We start from the raw sequence: 25,683 nt of genomic DNA on the forward strand, positions 1-25,683 counted from the left end.
TTTTCCCAGTAAGGGTCGCATACTGAAAAAAATCAAAGGATGCACCGGGCCACATATTTGTATTTTTTTTATTTTTATTTTGTAAAAAGGCTAAAAAAAACCAAACATGTTTTAACGATTTAGTTTTATTTGGACATACATACGTTTTACTTTGGTATACATCACATATTACATGTCCAAAAGAAGTAGGAAGAAGGAGACTTATTCAATCCTACCTCCTTCATTTCACATTCAGTGCTAATACATTTGTTCACTTTCAATTCAACATGTGCCCCTCGCCAGTTCAGAAACAACAACATAAGAAAATATAAAACAATACAGCATGTTTGAAAACATGTACTGTATATACTGTACATTTAAGTACAAAGCTTTATTTGGTTTGTGATTGGCATCAACATTTCATCTTTTTCTCTTTACATTGTACATGGTTCCTTTTTGCTCAATTTTTATAGTTTATAGTGTTTACATTTTTCCCCATTTTTGCTGTTTTTTGCCGCGGGTCGCAAATGGCATGCAAGGCTCAACCTTGGACACCCCTGTTTTACTTTAAGTGGAATTATGTTTTTGTTTATGGTCATTATATTTTTTAAGGTAATCAACTAATGCATTACATCAGGGATGGCTAAAGTGCGGAGTGGGGGCCATTTGTGTACCGCAGCTCGTTTTTTTATTGGCCCAAGCGACATTGTATAATAATTATACAAAACAAAACCAAAAAAAAAAAAAAGCTTAAATGGTGATACAAATAACTAGGAGTGTGACAAAATATTGACATACCGAACCTATTATTAGATATTTTACCTTACGATGGATTATTTATATGCTTTTGCCGCATATAAAATATAGCGTCTATAGATTTTCACCGTTTTACACATCATTCTAGGAGGTGCTCCTCGCAAAAGTGACGGAAAATTGGACAAAAGCATACAGTAATTTAAATCAAAAGTGTGGACTCACTTTGGCTTTTATAGCATGAATGGGACATATTTGGGACGTCTCACCCAAATATGACAATAACACACAGGCAGCACAACAAACACCCACATCCACCTCGTTCACCACCTGAGCTCACTGATAAATGACTAAGTTCAATATTAATAACTACTGGTTGATACTGTAATCAGCAAATGAACTGCAAAACTTCCTTTTTAATATACTGTAGGCTAAATAAGTATTTAATATTCAGCACAAAATGTAAAAATGTAAAAGTTTATTACATTTTACTTTTAGTCATGTCTTACTGCAACAAAGCAGTTTCCCCAATATAAATATAAATAATATAAAATGGGCACGAGTATTTAAGCGTCAGCAGTTGCTGAATGGGTGTTATACACATCAACATCCAGCAGGGGGTGGCACTCTCGCACAGGCTGGAAATTCAAAACACCCGCCTTGTCTGTTCTCCCGTCATGCACCGCGGTCTCGAAAAGACTGGAACGATTAGTGGAATAATGCAATACAGAAAATAAATAAAAATCACAGGAGCGATATTATTTTAAAAGGACGACATATTCAGCTTTGGGCATTCGGTGGGCACATTTTGGTGTAAAATAAATATTGCTGCGTGCTGGTTTAAATTTCTATTTATTTTTTTTGGCGTCGCCGTGAGGCTGAGGGGAGCAGAGGAGCCTCCGAGCTTGGCGCCACTTTCAAATCCTCCACTGACACAGAATGACAGTCCGCCTTCTAACAACTTTTTAAAACTACTTTTTTTCCACTCACAAGGAATATTTAACACGATATTTACGGAGAATTTCCCCACACTCATTGAAGGTAAGTCACTTTTATATCGACCTATCACTCGCTTTTGTTACAAAATATATTTGCATAAAGTATTTATATAACGAGGCTGTATATATGTTTGTGTGTGTTCGGCGGGGGGGAGGGGGTCGTGGCGACAATTTGCGAATTAGAATCAGAATGGATGAATTAGTGGCGAATGTGCGGTAAAAGTCGACGCCCCAAACACTTTCAAACAAAGGCTGTGTCGCACTTTCTTTTCACCGACTCCTGCGCCTTGACAGTCAGCTGCTCGTACAATTATTCCCCCCTTCATTCAACCACACCGCTTTCGACAACTAAAACATGCTCAATTTGACGTTATTCATTCAGTCATATCGAACTTAAAGTTACACTAAATAGAAATAAACTGGCGTTACAAACAGTCTGCTAGAAGTGAACGCAAGGGGTGGGCGATATCGCAAATTTTCGTGCCGATCCGATACCAAGTGAATCCAGGGCCTCTAGTGCCACTACCGATACTTTTTACAGAACATTTTTCAAGATCATCCATTTCACAAGGCACGTATTTTAGGCAAAGACAAAAACTTTCCTAACAGCAAAATTTGACGATATGCAAAAACGATATCAACAAAATAACAAAGTGTTCCCTTTGATAACAAAATAGTCAATAGAGCAAAAATAAATAAAAACTATTGGCTGTCACTCAAATCATTTGGCTTTGCCCCCCAGAGCCCCCCTGTGTCCACTGACTTCTTCCTGGAGCTTGTGAACGATATAACTGCACGTAAATAGAACAATGGAATAATATCAACAACAAAAAAACACATATTTCTCAAAGTAAAGAAGACTGGAAAAATATCCTATATTGATACCACCCTGGGTATCATCGTTTCAAAAGTAAATGGAATCGATACCACAGTAGTATCACTAGCAAGTCGACACTGGGATGGTGAGATCGATATTTTTCAGTTCTCTTCCGTTTATTTTCACAAATATCAGTATACAGTTTACAAAGTCAGGAATTGGTCATGAGACTAGCCGGTAATAGTATTTCTTTGGTTATTTTACACTATTGACTTTATTTTGCTCAAACAATTTTATGTAAGAAAAAGGAGTACTTGTATAATTTTGTTGATAGATTTTTTTTTGTCTGCCTAAAATCGTTGTCCCATGTTATATTCTGATTATAATCATGATGAACAAATCAAATGCAAAATCATAATCCTTTTTATTGAACAAGTATGTTAAAAACTCACAAGGAATTTGATGCAGGTAGATGGAGTCATCTAGTACTTCACAGTAAAAAGTAATTAAAAACAATATATACAATCCATACACTAACAAAATATACACAAAATAATGACAAATGTTTTATCTGTATCTGTATCTGTATTGTCAATATTCGGCCTGCATTTACTTGGTATCAAGTTGATACCAAAATTTGCAGTATCCCCCACCCCTACTGAACAGAAACACCCATCCTCCATTAGATTACATTGTCTTAAAACAGTTCTATATATATATATATATATATATATATATATATATATATATATATATAGATATAGATATAGATATAGATGGATAGACAGACAGATCTAAATAGCACTTTTTGGCTCTTGCTGTCTTTTCCTTTGTGGAAGAAAATGATTAAGACATACCTGTAGTAGCTTCTTTATTAATTATTTGTTAAAAAAAAAACATTGCATAGGTTTAAAAGTCACACTTTTCTGATCAAGTGTTTCTGAAAGTGAGTTATTATTCCAAGGTGGTGTAGATGACAGTGCTAGAATTGACATGATTCATTATTTTTGTGGCTAAAAGAATCAAAAAGACTATCATTCAAAGGGCCTAGAAAAAAAATATCAGTCATGTTTTTTTTTTTTTTTTTTTTTTTTTTTTTTTTACTGTTTTTAATATTTTCTATTAACTTTAGCTTTTGCTGTCAGTGACATTAAATGTATTTTCATATTTTTCCCCATACAAATCAGTTTGTGGTAATACAATGTCGGGCCTTTAAAAAATACACAGGAAGTGCTCAAAGGAAGCTGCGAATATGTTTTTTAAAAAAATTAGAGCTAATTTTTAGACACATTTTTATTATTTTATGACTGTGTGTGACGTTGAAGGTTTTTTTTTTTTTTTTTGGGTGATCGTGTATGTGCGTGTGCACACAGAAAGGAGTGGGTCCAGCCTCTTGGTGCATTTTGGTAAATTTGGCGTGTAGTTTCAGAGCAGCACTTTCAACAAACTTGGTAGGCCCTCCTCCTCCTCCTCCTCCTCCTGCTGCTTCTGCTGCCGGTCACCTCCCATCTCATGAGCAACTCACTCAGCAGCAAGAGGAGGAAAGTCCACAATGAGTGTGTGCATTGTACACAGGACAGCATATATGTTCCTGCTTTAGCACACCACTTATGTTTCCCCATCTTCCATTTTGCCCTCACAGCCACACTTTTCTTCATTTCTACAGTGCCCCCCCCCCTTCCCAGCTCACCCTCGCTGTCTTCCTTGCCGTCTGGCAGGCGTACAAGCTGAGCACTGGCTGCCTGCATGGGCTGTAGCCCAGGCAAGAGCCCCCCTCATCTCTCACAAATTCATTTTTATCTGCCCTCCACCCAGCCCCTACAGACTTGCCCTTGCACACCTGCCCCGCACACACCCTCGGGGGCACCCCCAATTTTTTTCCAGATTTTTCTCTGCGCCGTGTGCTCATGTAGAAAGTGATGGCCGGGGGAAAAAGGCTGCAGCCTCGTAGTTTTTTAGGCCTGCCGAGCCTTCTTGCTGGCTCAGTGTGCGCAGCCGGGGCTCCAGCGAGGAGGTGCCGAGGAGCAGCACACGGCCAGGAGGTCAAGATCCTTTTTTTTTTTTTTCTTTCACTCCTACCCCATCCCACTGACACCCCCACCCATCCTCCCTTTTCTCCTTCTTGCTTGAATCAGAGTGTTTGCATTGACCTTTTGGAACATCTGTGTGGCATCAATGCAAACATTGTGTTTTTGTTGTTGTTGTAGTAGTGTCAGGTTGTGTTAGTGTCGTACATCATAGTTCATTCATTTGTTGTAGAATGTCAGCAGCAGACGGTAAGTGTGTGTGTTTTTCCTCTTTTAAAATGGCCCCTGAATGACAGCAGTAGGCCTTTTCTTCTTCTATGCTTCTTTTTTTCTTACTTTCCCTCCACCACAATTTTACTTGCACTCTTTTTTCCTCACCCCCTCCTCTATGTTTTTTTTCTTTGTAACCCCCCTCCCCAGTCACCTTCAGTCATCTGTGCCAACCGATCCAGCGAGACGTTCTTTCTACTTCACATTTCTTTCAAAAAAAAAAAAAAAGTAATTAATTTTTATATATAAATGTGTTTTTGTCCTGTGCTTTTCGTTGTCTAACATTGAACTTCTTGATGTGTTTAAGGGCCTGCCTTGCGTGGGGGGAAAACTAGACAGTGATGTGTGGTGCACTCAGGCCTTTTCTTCACTTTTTTTAAAGTTAGAAAAAAAGAACACATTCATTTAATTTCTGATTTCATGTAAAATGTCCTCCTTTATTTATTATTGTAAGTACTTATCTCTCAGTTGGTTTCTCCTATTTATCCATCAATAAGGAAATATTTCAATACAGGGGTGTGAAATCTTTTTCTGCAAAGAGCCACATTTTGAAAAATCAAAATTTTCAGGGACCTTTTTGGTGTATTTATTCCCGTATGTACATATTGATTGATTTTTAAACAGGCTAAAACCAATTCATGTAGATATGCTAAAAAAAATATGTACATTAAAAGAAAAAAGAAAAAACAGCCTGCATGTCAGTTATGTGTTATAGGTAACAAAGTGTATGATTATTTGTACTAGTAGTATTAACATTTGATCTTGTTCTCCTTATATTAGAACTTTTGCTGTTGTTGCACTTTGGACACCTCTGCTCCAATAGCTGGTGAAAAGAAAAACATGAATTACTAGTTACAGGTGACGTGTGTCAAATAGGAGTGCTTACTGCTTGATTACACACTTAATGATAAGTCAGAAGAAGAGCAGTGATTATGGTTCACATCACATTTAAAAGACCATTTTCAATGTAGCTCTTCAACATAGATAATTTAAATAATAATAATAATAATACTAGTCTGTCATTTGGCCCATTGAGGGTCCCAAACTGTCCTTTTTGATGATTTTATTTTTTTAAGGGCATATACACTCACACACACACACACACACACACAGGGGGAAACATACAGTAGATACCCATACAACTGTATATTTGGATTCATGTGCACTTCAAAATCAGCACTGTACATTTTGTTTTGTTATATAAAAATTTTGTTTTTCCCTATTTTAAAATATATACATATATTTAGTATGCTGTTTTAATGAAGTTATTTCCTGGAGCATCAGTGTCTGTGCTCTACACTACTACTACTACTACTACTACTACTACTACTACTATCACCAGGGAAATATGCTGCAACATTTCTGTAAAATTCTATTAAGTTGATCTGTCTTGTTAACAAGTAGACAAATATCAAGGTGCAGTTTTTCTGCAAATCAATACAAACAAATTCAGATACTGGTTGTTTTTCATGCATTGTGTGTGGTTACTTCCTCAAGGCTGTGTGTTTTTGGGTCCTCCTCCTGTCTTCCGGTCCTTTCTGCACTGTTTGACTTTTTATTTTAAGGTTCTTGTGTTTTAATGTCATTTGAAATGATAGTTTTTTTTAATATATATATAGCCCTCATATGTTAGGAGGAGTGTGTGAAGCAGGATTTTTCACATGAATCAATTCACATTTCCTAATAAAGATGCGCACATATCAGGAAAAATAGATTATGGGAATATCAATCCAACAAAGATATATTTAAAATGTATTAGAGGATTTCAAATTTATTACTGACTGGCTGAAAAAAATAAAATAAAGAAGTTAATTTTGGTGTATGAAATAAAAACAGCGTTGATGTGTAGTTTAAGTGAAGAACAAGAGTGTGTGTTGTGTGCTGGATGATGATGATGATGGTCACTAAGTGATGTGGGGTGCGCCCTAGCAGCACATCATGTTTTGCACACGTGTCACTCCAAATCATGATGTGCTGTCACAGTGCGCCCTGACGACCGCACCGCTGACCTCTGACCCCCTCCCCCGTCCTCACTGTGTGTGAGTGTGAGAGAGATCAGATCTTTAAAGATTTACTTGATCTTCTAGAATATAATCTGTAAACGTTTTATTATTTTTTTCTTCAAGTGTTAATGATGGTCTTGTTTTTATGTCTTTTTTTTTTTAAACAGGGTTTCTACAGGTAACATGACATTTGGGGTGTCATTTTAGGTAAGGTTCTTGAAACCCTGTACACCTATGATAGAAATATTTATTTGTAGCACCAATATCACATATTTTAATGCAGGGGTGCCCAAAGTGCAGACTGCAGGCCATGTTTGGCCCCGAGCTTGTTTAAAAAAAAAAAAAATGTATTGGCCCATGACACTGTACAGATAAAAAACGGAAATGGCCCAAATCCCCCCAAAATGGCACCTGCAACTACCTGCATGTCTTACTGTTTGGTGGTTGTTGATTTGTGAACAGTTTTCACCAGAATACACATGCCGGCAAGCTTTAAGTTATGTTAGTTCTTAAAAAGGTGACTTAGTTGCAGAGATAACAGTAGAGAATATAAAAACAACAATAAACTACATTTCAAGAGGCTCCTTTGTCAACTAGACCACAAAGCATTTTTTTTTCTTTGCATGTATTTAATAGATTAGCATAACTTGACCCACATTAGAGTGATTTTAGTGTGTTTCATGTATTAACACGTTAAGAATGGCATATCGGCCCCCTGCACATCTGTACATTTTTCAATATGCAGTGGAAAATGTTTGGAAACTCGAGTTGCAAAGCCTCATAGTTAAAATAATGATTATGTATTTCATATAAACGTAGTTTACTGCTTAAAGGTGCTTGACCTCAAAGAAATGTGTGTGTGTGTGTGTGTGTGTATAAATATATATATATTTTAAATACTTTGTCCTTATCTAACAATGTTTAACAGTGTTGAAGTTACATTGTGTCTTTGTGTGTATGGAGTGTGTGTGTGTGTGTGTGTGTGTGTGATGGAATCCTTTCTCAGTCCCATTTTTAAAATTTTAAAACTTGTATTTTATTTAAATACTAAAAGTCTGCACACTAGAAAATTCACTTTTAAATATTTTTTGTGACTCATGTAACAGTGATCCTCTGATGCCAGCCTGAAGCACTGAAATGACTTTTTTTTTTTTTTTTAAAGCATGATTCTATATCTATTTTCGACAACATGCAGGATGAAGTCAACGTAATGTTTGTGTGTCCGGCTATAGCAGCACATCATTACTGGTATTTTGTTTGTGCATTGCCAGTATGTTGTGTGCTGCTCCTGTCAGGCACACACACACACACACACACACACACCTCAAACACACCCCAAACTACCTATTAAAAAAAATAAAATCTATCATCACTAGTTCATTGAAATATATTAAAATATTACAAAACTGAAATTTCTCACTCATTTTTATTAATTTTCAACAACCCCATTGTGGTTGAAACGGTTGACATGTTTAAATGTAAAATTTGGACTAAACCGGATAGTGTGGGCATGTGTGCACAAGTGGACAATTTCCTTATACTAATTTGACCACAGCAAGCTTCTCTCAACAATATTTATTCAGAAAATGTGAAAACTCTAATGTCAAAGTGCACCATGTAGAAAAAACAGTTTTATGACATTTTATGACATGTGACTTTATTACACCACAGCAGGGGTGTCCAAAGTGAGGCCATTTTTGTCCCGCAGCTTATTTATTCTGCATATTGTAAAAATGAATTCATTAATGAGATATATAATTAGATATTACACTCGTGTGCTTTGTCACCTATAACACAAATCTAAGATGTGGACGTTTTCTTCAGATAGTGTAGTATACAGTGGTGTGAAAGTGTTTGCCCCCCTCCTGATTTTTTTTTTTTTTTTGCATGTTTGTCACTTTTAAATGTTTCAGATTATCAAACAAATTTAAATATTAGCCAATGACAACACAGCTGAACACAAAATGCAGTTTTTGACAAAACAGTTTTTAAATGAAGCGATTTTTAAACTAATGTAACCTGCGATTGACGCCCAGTCCAGGGTGTACCCCGCCTCTCGCCTGAAGTCAGCTGGGATAGTCTCCAGCATACCCGCGACCCTATTGAGCATAAGCGGCATAAAAGATGGATGGATGGATTTTTAAACTATTATTAAGGGAGAAAAATAATCGAAACCTACATGGCCCTGTGTGGAAAAAGTGATCCCCCCCCCGTTAAAACATAATTGAGATTCAGATCCATCAGTCTGGAAAAGGTTATAAAGGCATTTCTAAAGCTTTGGGACTCCAGCGAACCACAGTGAGAGCCATTATCCACAGATGGCAAAAACAGTGATGACCCTCCCTAGGAGTGGCCAGCCAACCAAAATTACCCCAAGAGAGCAGCGACAGTTCATCCAAGAGGTCAAAAAAGACCCCACAACAATATTCAAAGAACTGCAGGCCTCAGTTAAGGTCAGTGTTCATGACTCCACCATAAGAAAGACACTGGTCAAAAAACGGCCTGCATGGCAGAGTTCCAAGACCAAAACCACTATGGAACAAATAGAACATTAAGGCTCATTTCAATTTTGCCAGAAAACATCTTGATGATCCCCAAGACCTTTGGGGAAATACTCTGGTCTGACGAGACAAATGTTCAACTTTTTGGAAGGTGTGTGTCCCATTACATTTGGCGTAAAAGTAACGCTACATTTCAGAAAAAGAACACGATACCAACAGTAAAATATGGTGGTGGTAGTGTGACGGTCTGGGGATGTTTTGCTGCTTCAGGACTTGGAAGACTTGCTGTGATAAATTAAACCATGAATTCTGCTGTTGACCTAAAAATCCTGAAGGAGAATGTCTGGCCATCAGTTTGTGACCTCAGGCTCTAACCAACTTGGGTTCTGCAGCAGGACAATGATCCAAAACACACCAGCAAGTCCACCCCTGAATGGCTGAAGAAAAACAAAATGAAGACTTTGGAGTGGCCCAGTCAAAGTCCTGACCTGAATCCTATTGAGATGATGTGGCATGACCTTAAAAAGGCGCTTCATGCTGGAAAACCCTCCAATGTGGCTGAATTACAACAATTCTACAAAGATGAGTGGGCAAAAATTCCTCCACAGCGCTGTAAGAGACTCATTACAAGTTATTGCAAACACTTGATTGCAGTTGTTGCTGCTAAGGGTGGCCCAACCAGTTATTAGGTTTTAGGGGGCAATCACTTTTTCCACACAAGGCCATGTAGTTTGGATTTTTTTTCCCTCCCTTAATAAAGTTTACTTTAACAACTGCATTTTGTGTTCAGTTGTGTTGTCATTGACTAATATTTAAATTTATTTGATGAGCTCAAACATTTAAGTGTAACAAACGTGCAAAAAACCCCAACTAAAAATCAGGGGTAAACACTTTTTCACACCACTGTATATTGACCTACATTGGATTGGCATCTTTCATGTATCAAAGTGGCCCCCAGATTCTTGCATTTTGGAGTTTAGTTGGAAAGGTTTGGACACCCCTGCACAAAAGTGTAACACCGGAATCTTGTACAATTTCTGTAACTACACACCCTGTAGAAATTTCATGCAAAAATGTGTCCTCACATGAACATCTCTAAAAATGCCTTTAGAATTTTAACTAAGTTGCTGCTATTTGATAATTACAACAAACTAGCTCACCTGGAATTGCTTTTTCTCTTAGGACTTAATAAAGGAAAGAGAATAATGTCACAAAGCAAGACAAAAATAAATAAATGCTGCCACGTTCTTGCGATTGTCTTTGCTTGCTTGATGATGACTTGTTTTCAGTAGGAGGGAGGGGGGTCGAGATCAGCGGGACAGTAAAGGAAGGTCGCTGGAGTTCATGATGAGACTGGGGTCCAAGTTCAAGGTATCTACAGCAAAACAAGTGAAATAGAAGCATTTCTTCTTGTCTGTGTGTGTGTGTGTGTGTGTGTGTGTGTGTGTGTATATATATATATATATATATATATATATATATATATATATATATACTTATTTTTTGGTTTGTTTCAAAAAAACAAAAAACTAAAGTGGTAAATTGACCATTGCTGATTTGACATGACTGTTGCTACAAAGTGTCACATTTTCAGAAACATAATTCTTGTCTAGTTGTAGTTAACTGACAGAGAAAGATATCGCATAGTTAAACCACATCAATGATGATGGTACAAAAATTTGAAAGCACCTTGATCAAAGTTAATCTTTTTGGAGTTGCATGCTTCGCCCATGCCCTCAATGTCCACGAGATCGCTGTTGACGTCCGAGTCGTTCAGGGCACTGAGGGTCACGTCTTCTCACACACACACACACACACACACACACACACACACACACACGATTACTTTTTACCAACACAATGAGAGACCTGGGGGTGTTGCTCACCTGCAGTTTTCCGCTTCTTTGTGGTGGGCTGGCTGCCCTGCTGGACCGTCGCCGTGACAACGTGAGGTGTGGGCACAGATACGGTGGCGGCGGGAGTGCCCGGTGTCGCCATGGTGGCACCAGCGAGGACGATGGCTTTCTTCACTGCCTTTTGTGGGCTGGTAGAGCAGCTTCGATGGCTCTCTTCATACTTCCTCTTCACTGGATTCTTTGTCTGACTATTGTTAGGAAGATGGCAACAAAAATGACTTGGACACCGTCAATAATTATTGATATTTGGTGAGCATATAGTATAGAACATGTATGTTCACACTTTAAATTGACTCCATCAAAGTATACAGTACATCCACATCTATATTTCTTTTCTCTGCTTTGAGTTGTAGTATACAGTCATTGTTTTTTTTTAAAGGTAACTTAGTGCTGCAGTTATGAATGCAGCAGAAGCCGCTGTCTCACAAGTGAATTCACTCAACATTTTCCAACAGGAAAATGCTTTGACAAGACGTGTGTAACTGCTCATTTGGTAAGTACAGTACGGTATACCTGTAATTGTTTCTTAATGTGTAAAAATGAATTTAATTTGTGTTTGATAAGCATGATTGGCATATTATAGGGTTTAGAGCAGTGTTTCTTAGCTATCTGGCTACGGGACCCACTATCACCCTTCAATGACAAGAGGTGACCCAATTTGCGGAAATGTTTCCACTCAAATTTCTAAAATATCTCATATTTAAATGGGACAGTTTGAAACTTATGCAGCTGTCTAGGCATGCACCTCAAGGTGGCATAGCAAGGGAACAGCACAGACAAGAAAGCGAGGTGCATTTACTGACATCGGGTCATTACATAATGTATTTTTTTTTTGCCAAGGAAAAGACCCATGACCCAACGAAAACAGCTCTGCAACCTACCTTTGGGTCACGACCATCCAGTTAACAACTGCTAGTTTAGAGATTTTCAGGAGTGCGTCCATTATTCAGTTTTTTGCCATTTGCTCGGGGACTTTGAACATAATGGTGATGTTGTGATCTGTTACCTTGTAGGGTTGGTCTCAGCCATTGGGTGAAGCTGCATGGTGAGCTCTCCAAGTCTGGTGAAAGCAGCACCAGCTGCAGAGAAGATTTCTCCAACCTGCACACACAAAATTACTCCATTGGCGCCAATGTGCTTTTTTTTTTTTAAAACTGTAAGTGCATCACTTTGAATAGACAGATGGAAGCATTATGCAGGTCTAACATTGTTTTGATAGGAATAACTTCATAATAACAAAGTGCTACATTGAAAGCTAATTAGGAGAGGGATGAACAGTGTTGTCATGGATACCTTCCCTGTACTTAAACGACGAGTTCATAGAATGACAATGAGGACGACTTTAAGTAGTTTAATAGCAACAACCAAATGCAAAATTCCCCAACAAAACACTTAATTGTACATATTAATTAACTAGTTAATTAAGGTTAAATTCAAATCTAAATTCAAGTCTACACAGCTGCACGCGCGCTGTGTAGCAGGGGAGCTTGTGCTTCCAGTGACTAGCATGCTAGGTGAGCAACTTCAAAAAGTTCTTCTGTTCCTTCAAGCTACATACATGTGTCTTAATGACTTACTTTAGTAGAAGCCGATGTCATCTTTGCTTGATCGAGAGAGAACACGGTATGTGTTCAACGTCGCTTTTTAGGCGGCAGCTAATATGCTAACAACAATGTAGCCAGATGGCATTGAGTAGTTCTATCGGTAGCGAGCTAGCTAACAGCTCGCAGCCTCTTCTGCGCGTTGTGTCGCCATTAGGAAAAGTCCAGCATCCGATCAAAACATTGCATCTTCATTTGTTTATTTTAATTTTTGCATTACAGCAAGAAATACGCCAATTGGGTTCTGAAACTGAATAGAAGCCCAAGACGTGTGCTGCCTCTGCTGCCCCTCGTAAATGTAACTTACGTGAAACTATGTTTCACATAGACAGATAAACTTGTATAACTACCAGAGAGAATGAGTCGACTCTAAACATGTTTTACACAAATGTTTCCAGCAATATTAAGTACGCCACAGCTCGCTATGCTTCAAGGGGAGGAGTTTGTTTTTTCCGACATTACCTGAACGCAACGTAAGCCATGCTGTAAGTCAATTGGCTGGAGGCGTTTGGTCACCAGAGCGATGTTACACATTTTGGTATCGATCAGATACTACAGGGCCATTATCTGTAACGAACTTAAATATGCACTTTATTTACTTATTGTAAATGTGTGAAATTTATCATTCAGGAATTGTTTTGTATTTGTGCATTTTATCTCAACTAATTTTTTAATTTTGCTAACTTATTTACTCAAGTTTTTATTGCTTTTCTTGGCTTTCACTCAATCTTTCCCTTATGCTCCTCCCGGCCTTCCGTAGTTCCCTGCGGTGCTTCCTCTCAGTGCAGCACAATGTGCTTGGCATTGATGAGGGTGAGTTGTGTGAAGAAGCTGTAGACAAAATGTGGTGTTTTCTGTAAATATTTGGACAATAATGTAATGACGCACATTGTTTATATGTCAACACTTGTGATGTCAAGTAGTTTTATGTTCCTCTGACCATTAGTTTGAGCTTCAAAAGCGTATTTTTAGTTGCACATTTTGGCGCGATTTGTGCTGCACTCGGCCACATTATGTGCATTAAGATGCAACGTGTAACAATGTTTTGTATGTGTTGAAGAGTACAGAAGAGAGGACATTTATTTTATTATTTTGTCTTTCAGGTATATGCTTAAGTTCTATACTCATGTTACTTTTTTTCCAATCACTCCTCTCCCCTCCCCACTCAGTTACTTACTTTGGTCACTAGTCGGCAGTGTTTGTATTTTCCATGTAAATTCTTGAAAAGCAATGTGACGTTAACGTTGTAAATGTAATGCCTGTATTTTGCATCTATGAAAAACACACACTGTGCTTGGCATTGATGAGGGTGCAGAAGAGAGGACATTTATTTCACTCTTTTGTCCTTCAGAATAAACATTAAAGCCACCCAATGAGTGTCCATCTCTTGGTCCACACACCTCCTACTACACGAGTACATATAGAGCTGCTAACGCTCGTCACACTGATGCTGTGAGAGCCGTTACATATCGACATTTTTAAGCTCTGAATGATTTTGTGATTTATGCCTTTTAATTTGATGATCACGACAATACGCAGTATAAAACATAGGACAGAGATATCGATGTTATCACGCTAGTACCGATAACACATTGGTATCGATAATTTGATATTTGAGTCGATCCACCCACCTCTGAAGGCCACGTGATTGAATGGTGCAAGGAGTACAACATTGCTTTCTTTTTATCTCTCCTGTAGTTCAGAAACCATGTCATTTTTATCCGCTTTTCTGTGTGTTATTTTAATGTAAACATGTAAAGACATTGTAGGAGCTCAAGATTCATTAAGACCAAATTATTTGTACCTTTCCGTGTGTAATCACATGACTCTCATGTGAGCCGTCAGGTGCATGTCTTCTGTTGCAGTCCTCAAGCAGAAGTCTAGCATGCGTGGGTTGATCTGTGGACCAAAACTGGCCGCTTGCGGGGTCTTGTTGAGTGTGTGGGGGGTCATCATGTTGGTGAGTGAAACTTTTTTTCCCTCACATTTGGACCCTTCCTACTGTAGTTGCAATGTGTCCACTGCAGTAAAAAAGTCAGTTTCCATACAGTAGCCTCTTATTGAAATTGCATGTATAAATGTCATTTTGTAACACATCTTTATCCAAATTACCTCCAAAAGGCCGTACTTGGGATTTGTTTCATCACACACTCGGCCGTACTGATTGAGGATGTTCCTTTAAGAGAGGAAGACACCCAGGAGTGAGCTTTCCACTGTTACACATCCCATAGCAGCTATTAAGAAAAGTAAATATTGTAAGAATTGCATGTTCGCCCACAGTACAAACCCTCCACAGAAGATCTACGAGCTGTACGACAAGGTGGCTGTGAACTGTTTCATTGCAGCGGCTGTCTACGTTGTGCTTGGTATCTTCTCCTGCTGTCAGATGACGCTCAACCGGCAAAAGGTAATATCATTTTGTAAGGCTCTTCTCCATGTGACTCCTTCCCTTGTAGGAAGCTTCACTTGGAATATTGCATCGTTTGTGGTGATAAGGCTTTTTTTTATTTGTCTTGTTTAGGCTTACATGGTGCACTTGTGACAGCTGCTGGAAAGGAGCTGAAAGTTGCAGGAGACTTACATGTTATTTCCTTTTAATGATTTGGTGTACTTAAAATGAACAGACAGCTGACCAGAATTTAAAGTAAATGTATAACAACATAAACTTGTCAAAAGAACAGACTTACTGTATAAATGAAAGAAAGAAATTTGATGAAAAAATATAACATGATAACATCGTGTTTGAATAAAAGTGCAGAAATGGGACGTGTTTGACTTGAGCTGGTTATCTACTTTGTACATGGAAGGTAGCCATCTTTGTAAGTTTCTGTTGGTAACTCGCGATTGGATGCTTTGGAGTTAAACTCGACTGATTTGCTCCCGCTCATTTGAAACCTCATTATTAGTCATCACACTTTGATGACAACAAAACATGATGATGTCATGCCTTCATGACAAATTTTGCTGATGTCATTCTTCAATCTCCTTTGCATGGCTTTGATCAAAGAGGCAAAAGAAAAGGTTGTGCCTGTCCACAAATATTGTGTTCCGAAAAGCAGAAATCTTAGAAAAGGAGGAAAGGGATGAAGGCCATGGAAGCGAAGATGGCGGCGAGTTTCAACAAAACTCACCTGAGAAAGATCACAGAGAAGAGCCAATTGTCGCCATACGGTATTTTTGACCTTCTCAACACTCAGAAATGCCTCAAAGAATTTTTTGTACAGCGGGGGATGCTTGGCGACCATGTGAACATTTCGGAAGTGCATCAGGTAATGAAACAGGTAATCATTTATTTAAAAAGGATCGGGATGCTAATCAGATGTGTGTCCTCCAGGATACAGCTTTAAGCCTATTGGACAAAGAGAAGGATGACAAGATCAACAACATCATCAAGAGCATTGTGGAGAAAAGCATTGCAGACATTGCAAAGTTGAGGCAGCTAATTGCCCTCTGGGATGCAGAGGAACGCTCCAACTCGGATACTTACATTGACGAGTCGTCGTACGGCAATATCACTCAGCAGAAAATTAAAGAATACCTTAAGGCCTTTTTTGCTGAGCGGCTCATGTTTGCCGAGCATGCCAAGGTGGAAGGAAAGGAGGGGTCTGTAATGTCATCTAAGGATGAAGTGCCTGACAGTAATACCTTAGAGGACAGCCAGGTGGGTGACAGCAATGACGAGGCCAAGGAAGAAGGAGAAACTTTACAGCCATTAGATGACTCTTCATCCATGTCTTCTCCGATCCTTGAGAAGGCCATGAGTATGATCAGCCAAGTGATGCAGCCTGTGGTGGACACCATCGAAGTTACCAAATCGGCCGGCAAAACACTCGCCAAAAAAGTCCGGTCAGTGTGGTTGGGTCAAGATAAAGTAGAGGAGGAAGTAGAACCACGCTCCAGTCTTCCATCCACTTCTGAGGACCCTGGGATGGAAGCTCGATCTGCTCGCTCTTCCATGCACAGCATAGGGGATGAACATCAGGAACCTCCAGGTATCCTGGGCGAGGCAGAACAAAAATCAAGGCTTGCACCAGCAACTGAGGAACGTGAAGAGGAAAGTTCATCTGCTTCCTCTTTGCCTACAAATAAGATCAAGAGCGCCAGAAAAGACAGCAAATACATTCCTCCTGACATCTTGGATGAGGATGCAGTGGAGGAGCTCTGCAGGTTTGAAATGCAGTTGACCCCCATGCTGTCCCCCATTTTAGAGGAGACCGGGGACGCCAATTCTTCAGTTTCTTCTTCAGCCAACCGGGAGAAGGAGATGTGCTTCGAAGAGACGGAATATGTCTCCAGCCTTATAGCCACATCGAGCTCCACTGGGGTGGCACGTTCATCTGCTCCCTCTCCCTTCCCTTCTGCTTCCACCTTTCAGAAGGCAAATGCCAGCAAAAACATGGTACCTGTCAAAGCATTTGTCTCTGAGGAAGAGGAAGGAGAGGCGTCCACCCCTCGGCTGTCCACCTTGTTTATGGACACTGGCTCTTCAATAAATGTAATGGATGAGAAACTTCCAGATGCCTCTGAAGAAGGAGCAAGGAAAGATGGCTGCATATCTGAGGCTGGATCCACCTCCAGGCTTTTACACCGATTGAATGACACTGGAGAGGCAGGTTCTCCTGTGCCTTCTTCCCTCACTTCCTCTCCCATCATCGAAAAGGCTAAAAATATAATCAGCCACGTCATTCACCCTGTGGTTTACACCATTGACTCCGCCAGCCAAGTTACGAAGACAGCCGGCAAAACGATTGTCAAAAAAGTGAAGTCCATGTGGAAGTCTCGCTCCGGCAAGAAGAGCAAGAAAGGCAAAGTCAAGAATGAGAAAATAAACGAGAACGTTCTACAACATGATAGCTTGAGTAAGGAAGAGGTAGGAGAAAAAAATGAGGAAGACAGCACTGTGGAGGTGGAGTCACACTCCGGGCTTTCCAGCTCATTAGAGGATGCTGAGCTTGTAGGCTCTTTGGAGGATCCATCCTCCATTGTTGAGAAGGCAGACATAAGCACAAGTGTCAGCAAAGAGGAGAAACATCCAGATATCTCAGAGCACATGGTCGTGGAGGATTTCTGCTTCTTTGAGGGAGAATCCTCCTCTGGGCTTTCCACTCCATTTTTGGAAACTGCGATGGCTCAATCCCACCCCACCACACCTGCTTCATCCACTCTTGAGAAGGAAAACATGCTCAAGAAAACATTGAAATATGAAAAATCTACTCCAAATATTTTGGATGAGAAGGCACAAGAAGTATTGTCCTGCAAGTCTCTCGTCATGTCATCCATTCCTGACAGTAAACTGGGAGGTACAGAGACAGACGAAGTGCAGGCTCAGTCTGGGCTCAGTCTTCTCCAGTCTGACGGGGATGCACATGAGCACAACATCTACAGTATCTTTGAGAATATCTTCAGACAGGAGTTTTCCAAAAAATTAGAAAGCTCCCTCAGACAGGGTCTCTGCGATGCTGTCCGTGTCTACGTCCCTGAGAGGAGCTCAATGGAATCCTTAGAGAGTGCTGCCATGACAGGCGAGCTAGTCTGTCACGACACAAAACAGTCCAAAGACGAGGTTGACAGTTCCTCGATGGTTCTGCGAGATTCACCAGAGACCAGATCCCTGTCTATCCCTTCTTCTGGCAGCTACAAGCTGTTAGAAGGAAAACAAAAGAAGTGCTTATCAGAAGCTGCTCTTCACGAAGAGATGCAACCAGGAGCGCTACATTCCAAGAGGAAGTCCCTGTGGAAAAGGTGGAAAATGAGCCGTTCACGGAGGATACGCCCAAATATTTTGGATGGTGGTTGTTGTCCTGGTGCCAGTCTTGACATGGCCTCAGACAGCCAAGCCACTAAACCCGCGATCACATCCATCTTGAAAAAGGTCAAGTCCATTTGGAAGTAGAGGAACAAGCAGAAGAAGACTTCAGTTCAGGAACCGACGGCCCACACACTGATTCAGACCACAGAGGACTCGTTTTACAGTGCTGTAACTAGAATGTACATTCAACCAGACTTGATGATGCACACAGTGGCTCTTGTCAGTTTTCACTGTCAGCTATTTACATTTGTAGAATTATCTCATCTATTGCCCAGCATGATGCTGACACAGAAGAGGATACATACCGCTGTACACTGTTAACATGTACGATACTATTTCTTTATATAAAGAATAACAAATGTTGATTACAAAACTCTTTGTTGCACACTTGAGGTGAAGATTGTCGTTTTTTTATATTGTGATGCTGTTTTCTACACGACTGGGCAGGAGGAAAAGGTACGGCAGCTCCTGTCCTTCGTTCTGACTCAGGATGTGGCCTTCAATCTCTTTCAGGTCCTTTCTAAATCTGTCAATCAGCTCCAAAGCCGGCCCCTCAGTGAAGTGCTGCTCTGTGTAGTCACCCAAAAAAATCTAGCCAAAGGACAAACATAGAGTGAAGTGGATGATGAGAAGGGAGCGCTTTCCAACATGAGGCATCAGTGACATACTGCATCAGGTTGTGGCCGTCCCAGATGCCATGTGATGGCCATCTGCACACATGACTGACTGACATCAGGAAGGGTGGCCATGATCATTCCCAATGTAACAGCGTCTTTGTCTGTTGGTGGTGGCTGTCTCATGGTGCAAGGCGTGTTTGGTATCCATGCACACCAGTCAAACTACAAAGACAAAGGGCATAACTTGGAAATGGATCACATTGGACGAGGCTCCCTGAAGGTTCTGTTTTGTGTACCTGCCCATTGTTAGAAGCAGCATGCTGGACTGTGCTGGTGAAAATGACGACTGTAAGCAAGGTGGACAGTTCCTCTTTGCTTCTCAGCTCACCAGGAAGACCTGAAATACATTCACCGAATCATTGAACATTCTGGGTTCAGAAAGAATACTGAGCCAGGGCTCCATGAAAGGAAGCGTACCAGCAGCTGTAATGCTGAGTTTATTTTGAAATGCATGCTTTCATTTGGAAATGTACAGAACCGGAAGTTGTACTGTTAACTCCGTAAACTTAACCGATGTTGCTAAATCTGGTGACGTTCCAAAACCTCTTGGCGACATTTTCTCAATAGCGACAAATTTAGCGACTTTTTATGGCATCATTAGAGAGTTTTCTGGTATTTGGGGACTTAGGTGAAAGCACCCCAAAGCACTCACAAGCCGTCAGTGCACTGTCAGCTTCCCCGGCACACTGAGAGCTTCATGTTTTACAGAGCGGGACCTAAAAACGTAAATGTTTCCTAATCTTCATTAAATTACCACTCATTACACACGAGCCTCATTCGCACTCGGTCACTTACCTGTCAGTGTGTCAGAACATGTGGTGGAATAATGTGTGATAAATAAACAAGTACACTACGTCCCCAACTAACGAACACAATTGGTTCCAGACGACCGTTCTTATGTCGAGTTGTTCAAGGCAGTGAACCCATTATTCATTCGCGCCTACGGCCTCTCCAACCACCACCAAACAACCACCATTTCACATCTAGTGCTACTTCTGTCAACAACAGCAGCGTGTCAAGCGCGTGTCTGTTTGTTACCACGCCAACTACTTTTGGACAAATGAGGACCCAGAACCTTAGCTTTTAGAGCCTGAATATATGGAGGATGAGGTACAGGTTTTAGAAGCTGAGCCCGCTAGAAGGGAGAGTGAAACTTCGTAGCAGATGGGGTGCAAGTCATGACACCATCACGACTTGGGAGTGTAAATGTGGAGCTTGCCAAGCCTTCCCGACAGAAATGGAGTGTTCCATACAGTGTTAAACTTCATGTGTATGGCGAGGAGGACACATGCATCACAAGGAACGAAGAATTATTAGCGCTTACGAACGTTGCCGTGATAGGAACTTTTTTCCCACTTACCCGAGATAAACTGGAAAAGACACCCCAGACCAGCTGGACCAGATGGACAGCTGTCCATCGAGTAAGTCATCGTGATATTGATTGTGATACATGGAGCACATACCACATGATATCACAACACAGTCCATCTAACAAACAGAATAATACTTTATAGATCATTTGGTTGTCTATTCGTAGTTGTTCATATGCTTCTTCTTGTTTCCTGGTCAGTACAAGTCGGTGTCCAATAACAGCGTTTGGTAGTGCCATATGGCTCTGCACAACTATGCCAGAAAAATAGTTCTTTGTTGCTGTAGCTTGGTTTATATACAGGTCAGTTACATAAATAGAACATTGTTGGCATTTTTTGTAGGTTTTTTTAAGGGCTTTATAGTCGAATTAGGTGTGTCTCGTTATGTGCGTTGTTAGCTCCCACATACTAGCTGGGTTTTTTTTGCTGTTTTTTGCTCTTTTGAACGCGCAGAAAAGAGAAAGACATGTGTGGTAATGTTTAACATAAGGGTTGTGGATGATACTTGTAGGCAAAATTAAAAAAAAAAGCGCAGTTTTCCTTTGAAGTGTCCACAATATCAGAAACAAAGGTGGTAAACAGCAAAAGGGTGCAAGAACTGCAAGTAAGAGGCATCATCAGCTCTGACACAAGAATCAAACTCCCAACAACCTACACCACAGATGACATACCAGCTAACGGATCTCTTATACCTACAAGTACAACTGCAAAGTCTCGGCCTCACTTGGAACATTTGGCAGATGAAATGTTTCCTGAGCTTGACTGTGAAGTAGGATTGTTAATCGGCCATAACTGTCCTCAAGCCTTACTTCCCAGAGAAGTCATCACAGGCAATCACAACCAGCCATAGAGTATGCACAAAGGTCGGAGATGGGTTGGAGCATTATCGGCTACTGCAGTACTGACATTTATTATGACCATACCTTACCATAATCTGGCTAGCCATGCCTTTTGTGGACTCAAGTTCAAAAAGATGCATTCAGTGATGAAATCAAGTCTTTAGTCCAAAGGAAAGAAGCACAAAAGGTCGAGTCAACTATGCTGTACAAGTTGAACCCATTCATGGATAGCCAACATATACTGAGGGGGGGGAGGAAGATTGAAGCAAGCAACACTCCATCCCCATGTCAGACACCCAGCTATCCTCCCAAACGGATATCATGCGTCTCTGATAAAGTATTGCCACGAGAAGGTCAAACATCAGGGTCACAGAATGACTATCGATGAACTACACTCCGTTGGGATTTGGATACTAGGTTGTAGTAGTCAAGTGTCAACACTCATTTCAAGTGCGTTAAATGCAGGAGATACAGAGAGTCTCATCAAGAACAAAAAATGTCCGTTTGGCTACTTTTTGGCTACATTAGCCGCTTCCCGACCGATGATCACATCGCGAGCCTCGAAAACTCAGCACACCAAGTGCCCGCCCCCCCCAAACGCCTCACCAAACTAAAGCTTTTTAATGTGACACCATGGCGAGACATTTTTCGTGGCATGTTGTGCAGAGTGTAAAACTTATATCACCCTCACAACGACAGGAAGTCCCACACGGCAGACATGCTTGTTTTGGTTTTGTGAGGGGAAAGTGGGCGGGAGACAGTCGCTATAGGCTGGATGCTGCAGAGGTGATTGATGGAGGTGATCGGCGTTATAAAGCAAGTATCGGCATATGCCGAAACCATGCTTTTTCATGGAAATCGGCCGATACTGATCAGAGCACCCCTAATTTATATGTATGTACTTTAGTTCTACGAGGTTCCACGATGTGCTGTGGTGGAAACATCTATAAAAGGAACTGGAGTCTAGCAATCAATCAATCAACAGGCGGCATAGGAAGGATGCTGCTGCTGTTTGAAACTAACCAAAGTTGGGGAGTTCTGAGAAGCCCACTTGTGTGATGTCTCTGATCCAGGCTTGGAGTTCTGGGTCCTGACATACATCTTGGTCAAACTGGTAGAACAAGCTCACCATTTGTGAGACAAAGCTGGTGGAAAATAACAACATAATGTAGTCGTTGGAGTAGCATAACATGGAACACTGTTGCTACCTGTGTATGGCCTCCCACAGCATCAGACTGTGTTCTCGGTAGAAATACTTTGGAAGCTGAGAAACTCCTCGATCAGCAAAATCCAAGTATGGTTGGAGTGAGCGGTAGGTGAGACCCTTGTAGTCTCTCTGGGCCAGAATGAGCAGACCATCACCACCTGTAGACACAACCTACACGACCACCATGATCAGTGTCCTCCATTATCCTCAATTGTCCTCCGGTCATCATTTCAGCAATCGATTCTGTCGCACTATTTTGTTACTGAATTCACCCATGAAAGCACATTTTGTATGTCTGACCCGTTTAAAGATGCCATCTGAAGAGATGAGCTGTGTGCGTCCCCTACAGTTAATCTCCAGTGTGTAGCGCTGATGGGGGACCAGGAGCTGCAATGTTGAAGTAAATGAAATAAAAGCCGGTGTTTCTACATTTTGGTCCTATATAGGATATTTTTTGTGCACATATACAGTACCTTATAAATGGGATGTACAGCTGGCAACTGTCTCAGTGTGGCCACACAGAACACCTCCACCACCAGGTGAGTCCTGAGCAGGTGAGATAGCACCTGGAAGATCTGAAACTCGGAGTGACGCACCCACATCTTTGCCAGTAGCCAGGCAAGGTGCGGGTCTTTGGGCAGAAAAATGGGTGTGTCCAAGCCCGGCGTCTGCCCCAGCTAGGATTGAGATTGGTTAGTCAACTTAGCATTCATTCAGATTTACCGGAGAATTCGCCGCCATATGTATTAGAAACTGTAATACTGCACATCACTAGTTTCAGTTTTTTCCCTATTTTATTCCAGTATTTTTATACTTGAAGACATGAATGCTGGGTACCTGAATAGCAATGGGTATAAGCCCTTGGTCTGGATGTTGGTAAAGGAGACAGAGAGGAGCAGCGATGTATTGCCGTTTACCCTTGATTGTGTTGCTGGGAATCCCTTCCATGATGACGTAATCTAACAAAAAGATGTTCCCAGCCTGGACAGCAGAGGGATAAGGAACTGTCAAGGTAAAGTTTCTAACGTCATTGCCACAGATGGCATATATTGTAAAGGTGAGACCTTCAGTTCATTGTCCATGTTGGTCCTGGGAGGGAATGAGCTCTGCACCATGGAAGCTGAGACTGGAAATTTCTCTGGTAGTCTTTTGCATCTGCGGATCATTCTGGGGTTAGAGCCATTCAGGCACTGGTAGCCAAAGAACCAGTCTTCCTTCCAGTGATCCATGCAGTACTCTGAATCAAAGAAAGCCACCATTCCCAGGTAAGTAACAGGTGAGCTGTATTTCGTCAGGAAGTGTACGTTCAAAGGATCTATCCTACCAGATATCGGGCTTCGGAGTTTCCAGAAGATCCGTTTGAAATCATCCAGGTTGTCCCAGGAATTCCCAAAACTGATAGCGAGTTTCTTCAGCGACAACTCCAACAAGCTGTGAAGATGGAGGTACATATAAATCCCTGATTTTCATCACTGCCTTGACCTTACGCACTTACGCAAAATGTAAGGAATACTCAAAGTCACTCCTCTTCTCATTGTCAAAACGAGCATCTTGGGGCAAATCTGCTTCTGTTTTAGCATCGATACATTGCGGTATCCCTGTAGCCCAGGTTTGCCATCTGACAAGCAATGCCACAGACAAGGTCATTGAAATATTAGTAAAAGTGAGAAAGACTTGTCCATTCTGGATGAGTGTAGTGTTTGTGACGAACCTGTAACTCTGCTGTCTATCCTGAAGTTCTCTTTTTCTGTGAGCTTGGAGTAGAGCTAAGGAGTCTTCTCTATGCGTCTTGGCTGAGAAGAAGAGGAAGTGCATTTTTTAGCAATAACTTCTTCTGCTCAGATTTGCTGCTCCATTTCCCTACCTGTTCCTTCTCGTATCTCCACCGTGACATCTCCCACAAACCAGCGGTAACAAGGGAAGGTCAGCACTTTGTCTCCAATTGGAGGTTTCACAGTGACATAGCGGCAGAACCAGTTATCTTCTACCCAGTATCGCTCTTTTTCCAGTCTGACCAGTAGCAGGGGGCCTAGAGTGGTATGACTGCTTACCTTGTACTCATCCACCTGAGAAGGCAGGATAGAATGAATTTCTGTACCTCTCCTGCACGTGAAGACATCACTGCTAGTTGTGTGACACATTTACCGCCCCTCGACAGAAGTCCAGGCCTGGTTTGTCCAGTAGGGTGCGTTCACTCTCCCCCATCTTCCCCACCAGGGTCACATAAATGTAGTTGCTGGTACCTGAGTACTCGGATGTGCCGGTTGCCACAGTGATGGTGTAGCTTTCCATCTGAGGAGAGATTTGTCAACATATAGCACATGATGCTTGCTATTTAGTACTACATGAAGAATGTAAAGAAAACTAGTCCTTCACTGATGAATGCCTCCCCTTGCTGGCCATAGGAAATACTGCAGGTTTAGGTGTCTTACATATTTAAAAGTCTAAGCATCAAGGTTCAATGCATTTCATAAAGATAACTACATGGGGAACACAAGCTGTTTAATCATCCTGTGAATATTATCCATACAAAGCAAGTGCATTATCCATATACAGTGCTGTACTTACTGTGCTGTCTGATTTGTGTGTTCCTGCTTCGCCCTGTGCTCCTTTCCTCTGCTCCTTTTTCCTCTCGCTGCCTTTTATTTTCTATCTTCACCTTTTGGTGCAAGTATTCGACACTCCACCTGGTCAATGGTCTTTTGGCATTTGCAAGAAAGTAAAGTTTGTGTTTTGCTTGTCTTTCTCTTCCCAGTTGAACTCTAGAACACACCCCTCAACCATTCCTTTGTGAGGTAGGTGTCTAGTCTCAGTTTTCACACACGCACGCACGCACGCACGCACGCACACACACACATAAATGGGAAATAGGAAGTTCCCAGCTTAACAGAGAAGAGCCACATTGCAGAGCTGCTG

At 41.0% G+C, this 25,683-nt stretch overlaps 3 protein-coding genes across 8 annotated transcripts; 1 reads left to right on the forward strand and 2 right to left on the reverse strand.

Annotated features, from left to right (window-relative positions):
* Positions 1-1,525: 1,525 nt before the first annotated feature.
* LOC129168179 (ribonuclease kappa-A-like) lies at positions 1,526-15,626 on the forward strand. Of its 6 annotated transcripts, XM_054753155.1 has the most exons (8): positions 8,151-11,513; positions 11,644-11,757; positions 12,105-12,197; positions 12,278-12,778; positions 14,731-14,825; positions 14,987-15,066; positions 15,146-15,272; positions 15,387-15,626. In XM_054753155.1, the coding sequence occupies exons 4-8, from the start codon at positions 12,772-12,774 to the stop codon at positions 15,405-15,407; spliced, it is 330 nt and encodes a 109-aa protein (XP_054609130.1). In that variant the 5' UTR covers positions 8,151-11,513; positions 11,644-11,757; positions 12,105-12,197; positions 12,278-12,771; the 3' UTR covers positions 15,408-15,626. The 6 variants fall into 6 exon arrangements, with proteins under 6 accessions (XP_054609131.1, XP_054609130.1, XP_054609125.1 ...); XM_054753150.1 differs by having other exon boundaries at positions 12,278-14,825; XM_054753154.1 differs by lacking the exon at positions 12,105-12,197 and having other exon boundaries at positions 11,720-11,757; positions 12,278-14,825.
* Positions 5,896-13,318, reverse strand: zgc:92664 (uncharacterized protein LOC436695 homolog). Its single transcript, XM_054753149.1, has 5 exons — positions 12,842-13,318; positions 12,271-12,365; positions 11,235-11,452; positions 11,038-11,142; positions 5,896-10,723 (listed from the first exon to the last, which is right to left on the reverse strand). Exons 1-5 carry the CDS (start codon positions 12,860-12,862, stop codon positions 10,659-10,661), a joined length of 504 nt encoding a protein of 167 aa, XP_054609124.1. The 5' UTR covers positions 12,863-13,318; the 3' UTR covers positions 5,896-10,658.
* alox12 (arachidonate 12-lipoxygenase) lies at positions 15,278-25,638 on the reverse strand. Its single transcript, XM_054753139.1, has 15 exons — positions 25,336-25,638; positions 24,913-25,059; positions 24,632-24,833; positions 24,479-24,560; positions 24,263-24,385; positions 24,092-24,198; positions 23,832-24,004; positions 23,605-23,748; positions 23,241-23,444; positions 23,068-23,154; positions 22,769-22,938; positions 22,584-22,705; positions 19,588-19,688; positions 19,343-19,513; positions 15,278-19,265 (listed from the first exon to the last, which is right to left on the reverse strand). The coding sequence occupies exons 2-15, from the start codon at positions 25,057-25,059 to the stop codon at positions 19,086-19,088; spliced, it is 2,013 nt and encodes a 670-aa protein (XP_054609114.1). The 5' UTR covers positions 25,336-25,638; the 3' UTR covers positions 15,278-19,085.
* Between the last annotated feature and the right edge of the window lie 45 nt (positions 25,639-25,683).

The sequence above is a fragment of the Dunckerocampus dactyliophorus genome, chromosome 15 (genome assembly GCF_027744805.1).
Source record: "Dunckerocampus dactyliophorus isolate RoL2022-P2 chromosome 15, RoL_Ddac_1.1, whole genome shotgun sequence".
NCBI classification, from domain to species: domain Eukaryota; kingdom Metazoa; phylum Chordata; class Actinopteri; order Syngnathiformes; family Syngnathidae; genus Dunckerocampus; species Dunckerocampus dactyliophorus.

Coding starts and splice junctions, on each gene's coding strand:
- zgc:92664 (XM_054753149.1), bottom strand. CDS start 12,862: ATGACATCGGCTTCTACTAAA. Junction 11,143..11,234: donor AAAGAAGCGGAAAACTGCAG/GTGAGCAACACC, acceptor GTGTGTGAGAAG/ACGTGACCCTCAGTGCCCTG. Junction 10,724..11,037: donor AAAGATTAACTTTGATCAAG/GTGCTTTCAAAT, acceptor GTTTTGCTGTAG/ATACCTTGAACTTGGACCCC.
- LOC129168179 (XM_054753153.1), top strand. CDS start 14,715: ATGTCTTCTGTTGCAGTCCTCAAGCAGAAGTCTAGCATGCGTGGGTTG. Junction 15,067..15,145: donor AGAGAGGAAGACACCCAGGA/GTGAGCTTTCCA, acceptor GTTCGCCCACAG/TACAAACCCTCCACAGAAGA. Junction 15,273..15,386: donor TGACGCTCAACCGGCAAAAG/GTAATATCATTT, acceptor TGTCTTGTTTAG/GCTTACATGGTGCACTTGTG.
- alox12 (XM_054753139.1), bottom strand. CDS start 25,059: ATGGAAAGCTACACCATCACTGTGGCAACCGGCACATCCGAGTACTCA. Junction 24,561..24,631: donor GGAGATACGAGAAGGAACAG/GTAGGGAAATGG, acceptor TCTTCTTCTCAG/CCAAGACGCATAGAGAAGAC. Junction 19,689..22,583: donor CTCAGAACTCCCCAACTTTG/GTTAGTTTCAAA, acceptor AATGTATTTCAG/GTCTTCCTGGTGAGCTGAGA.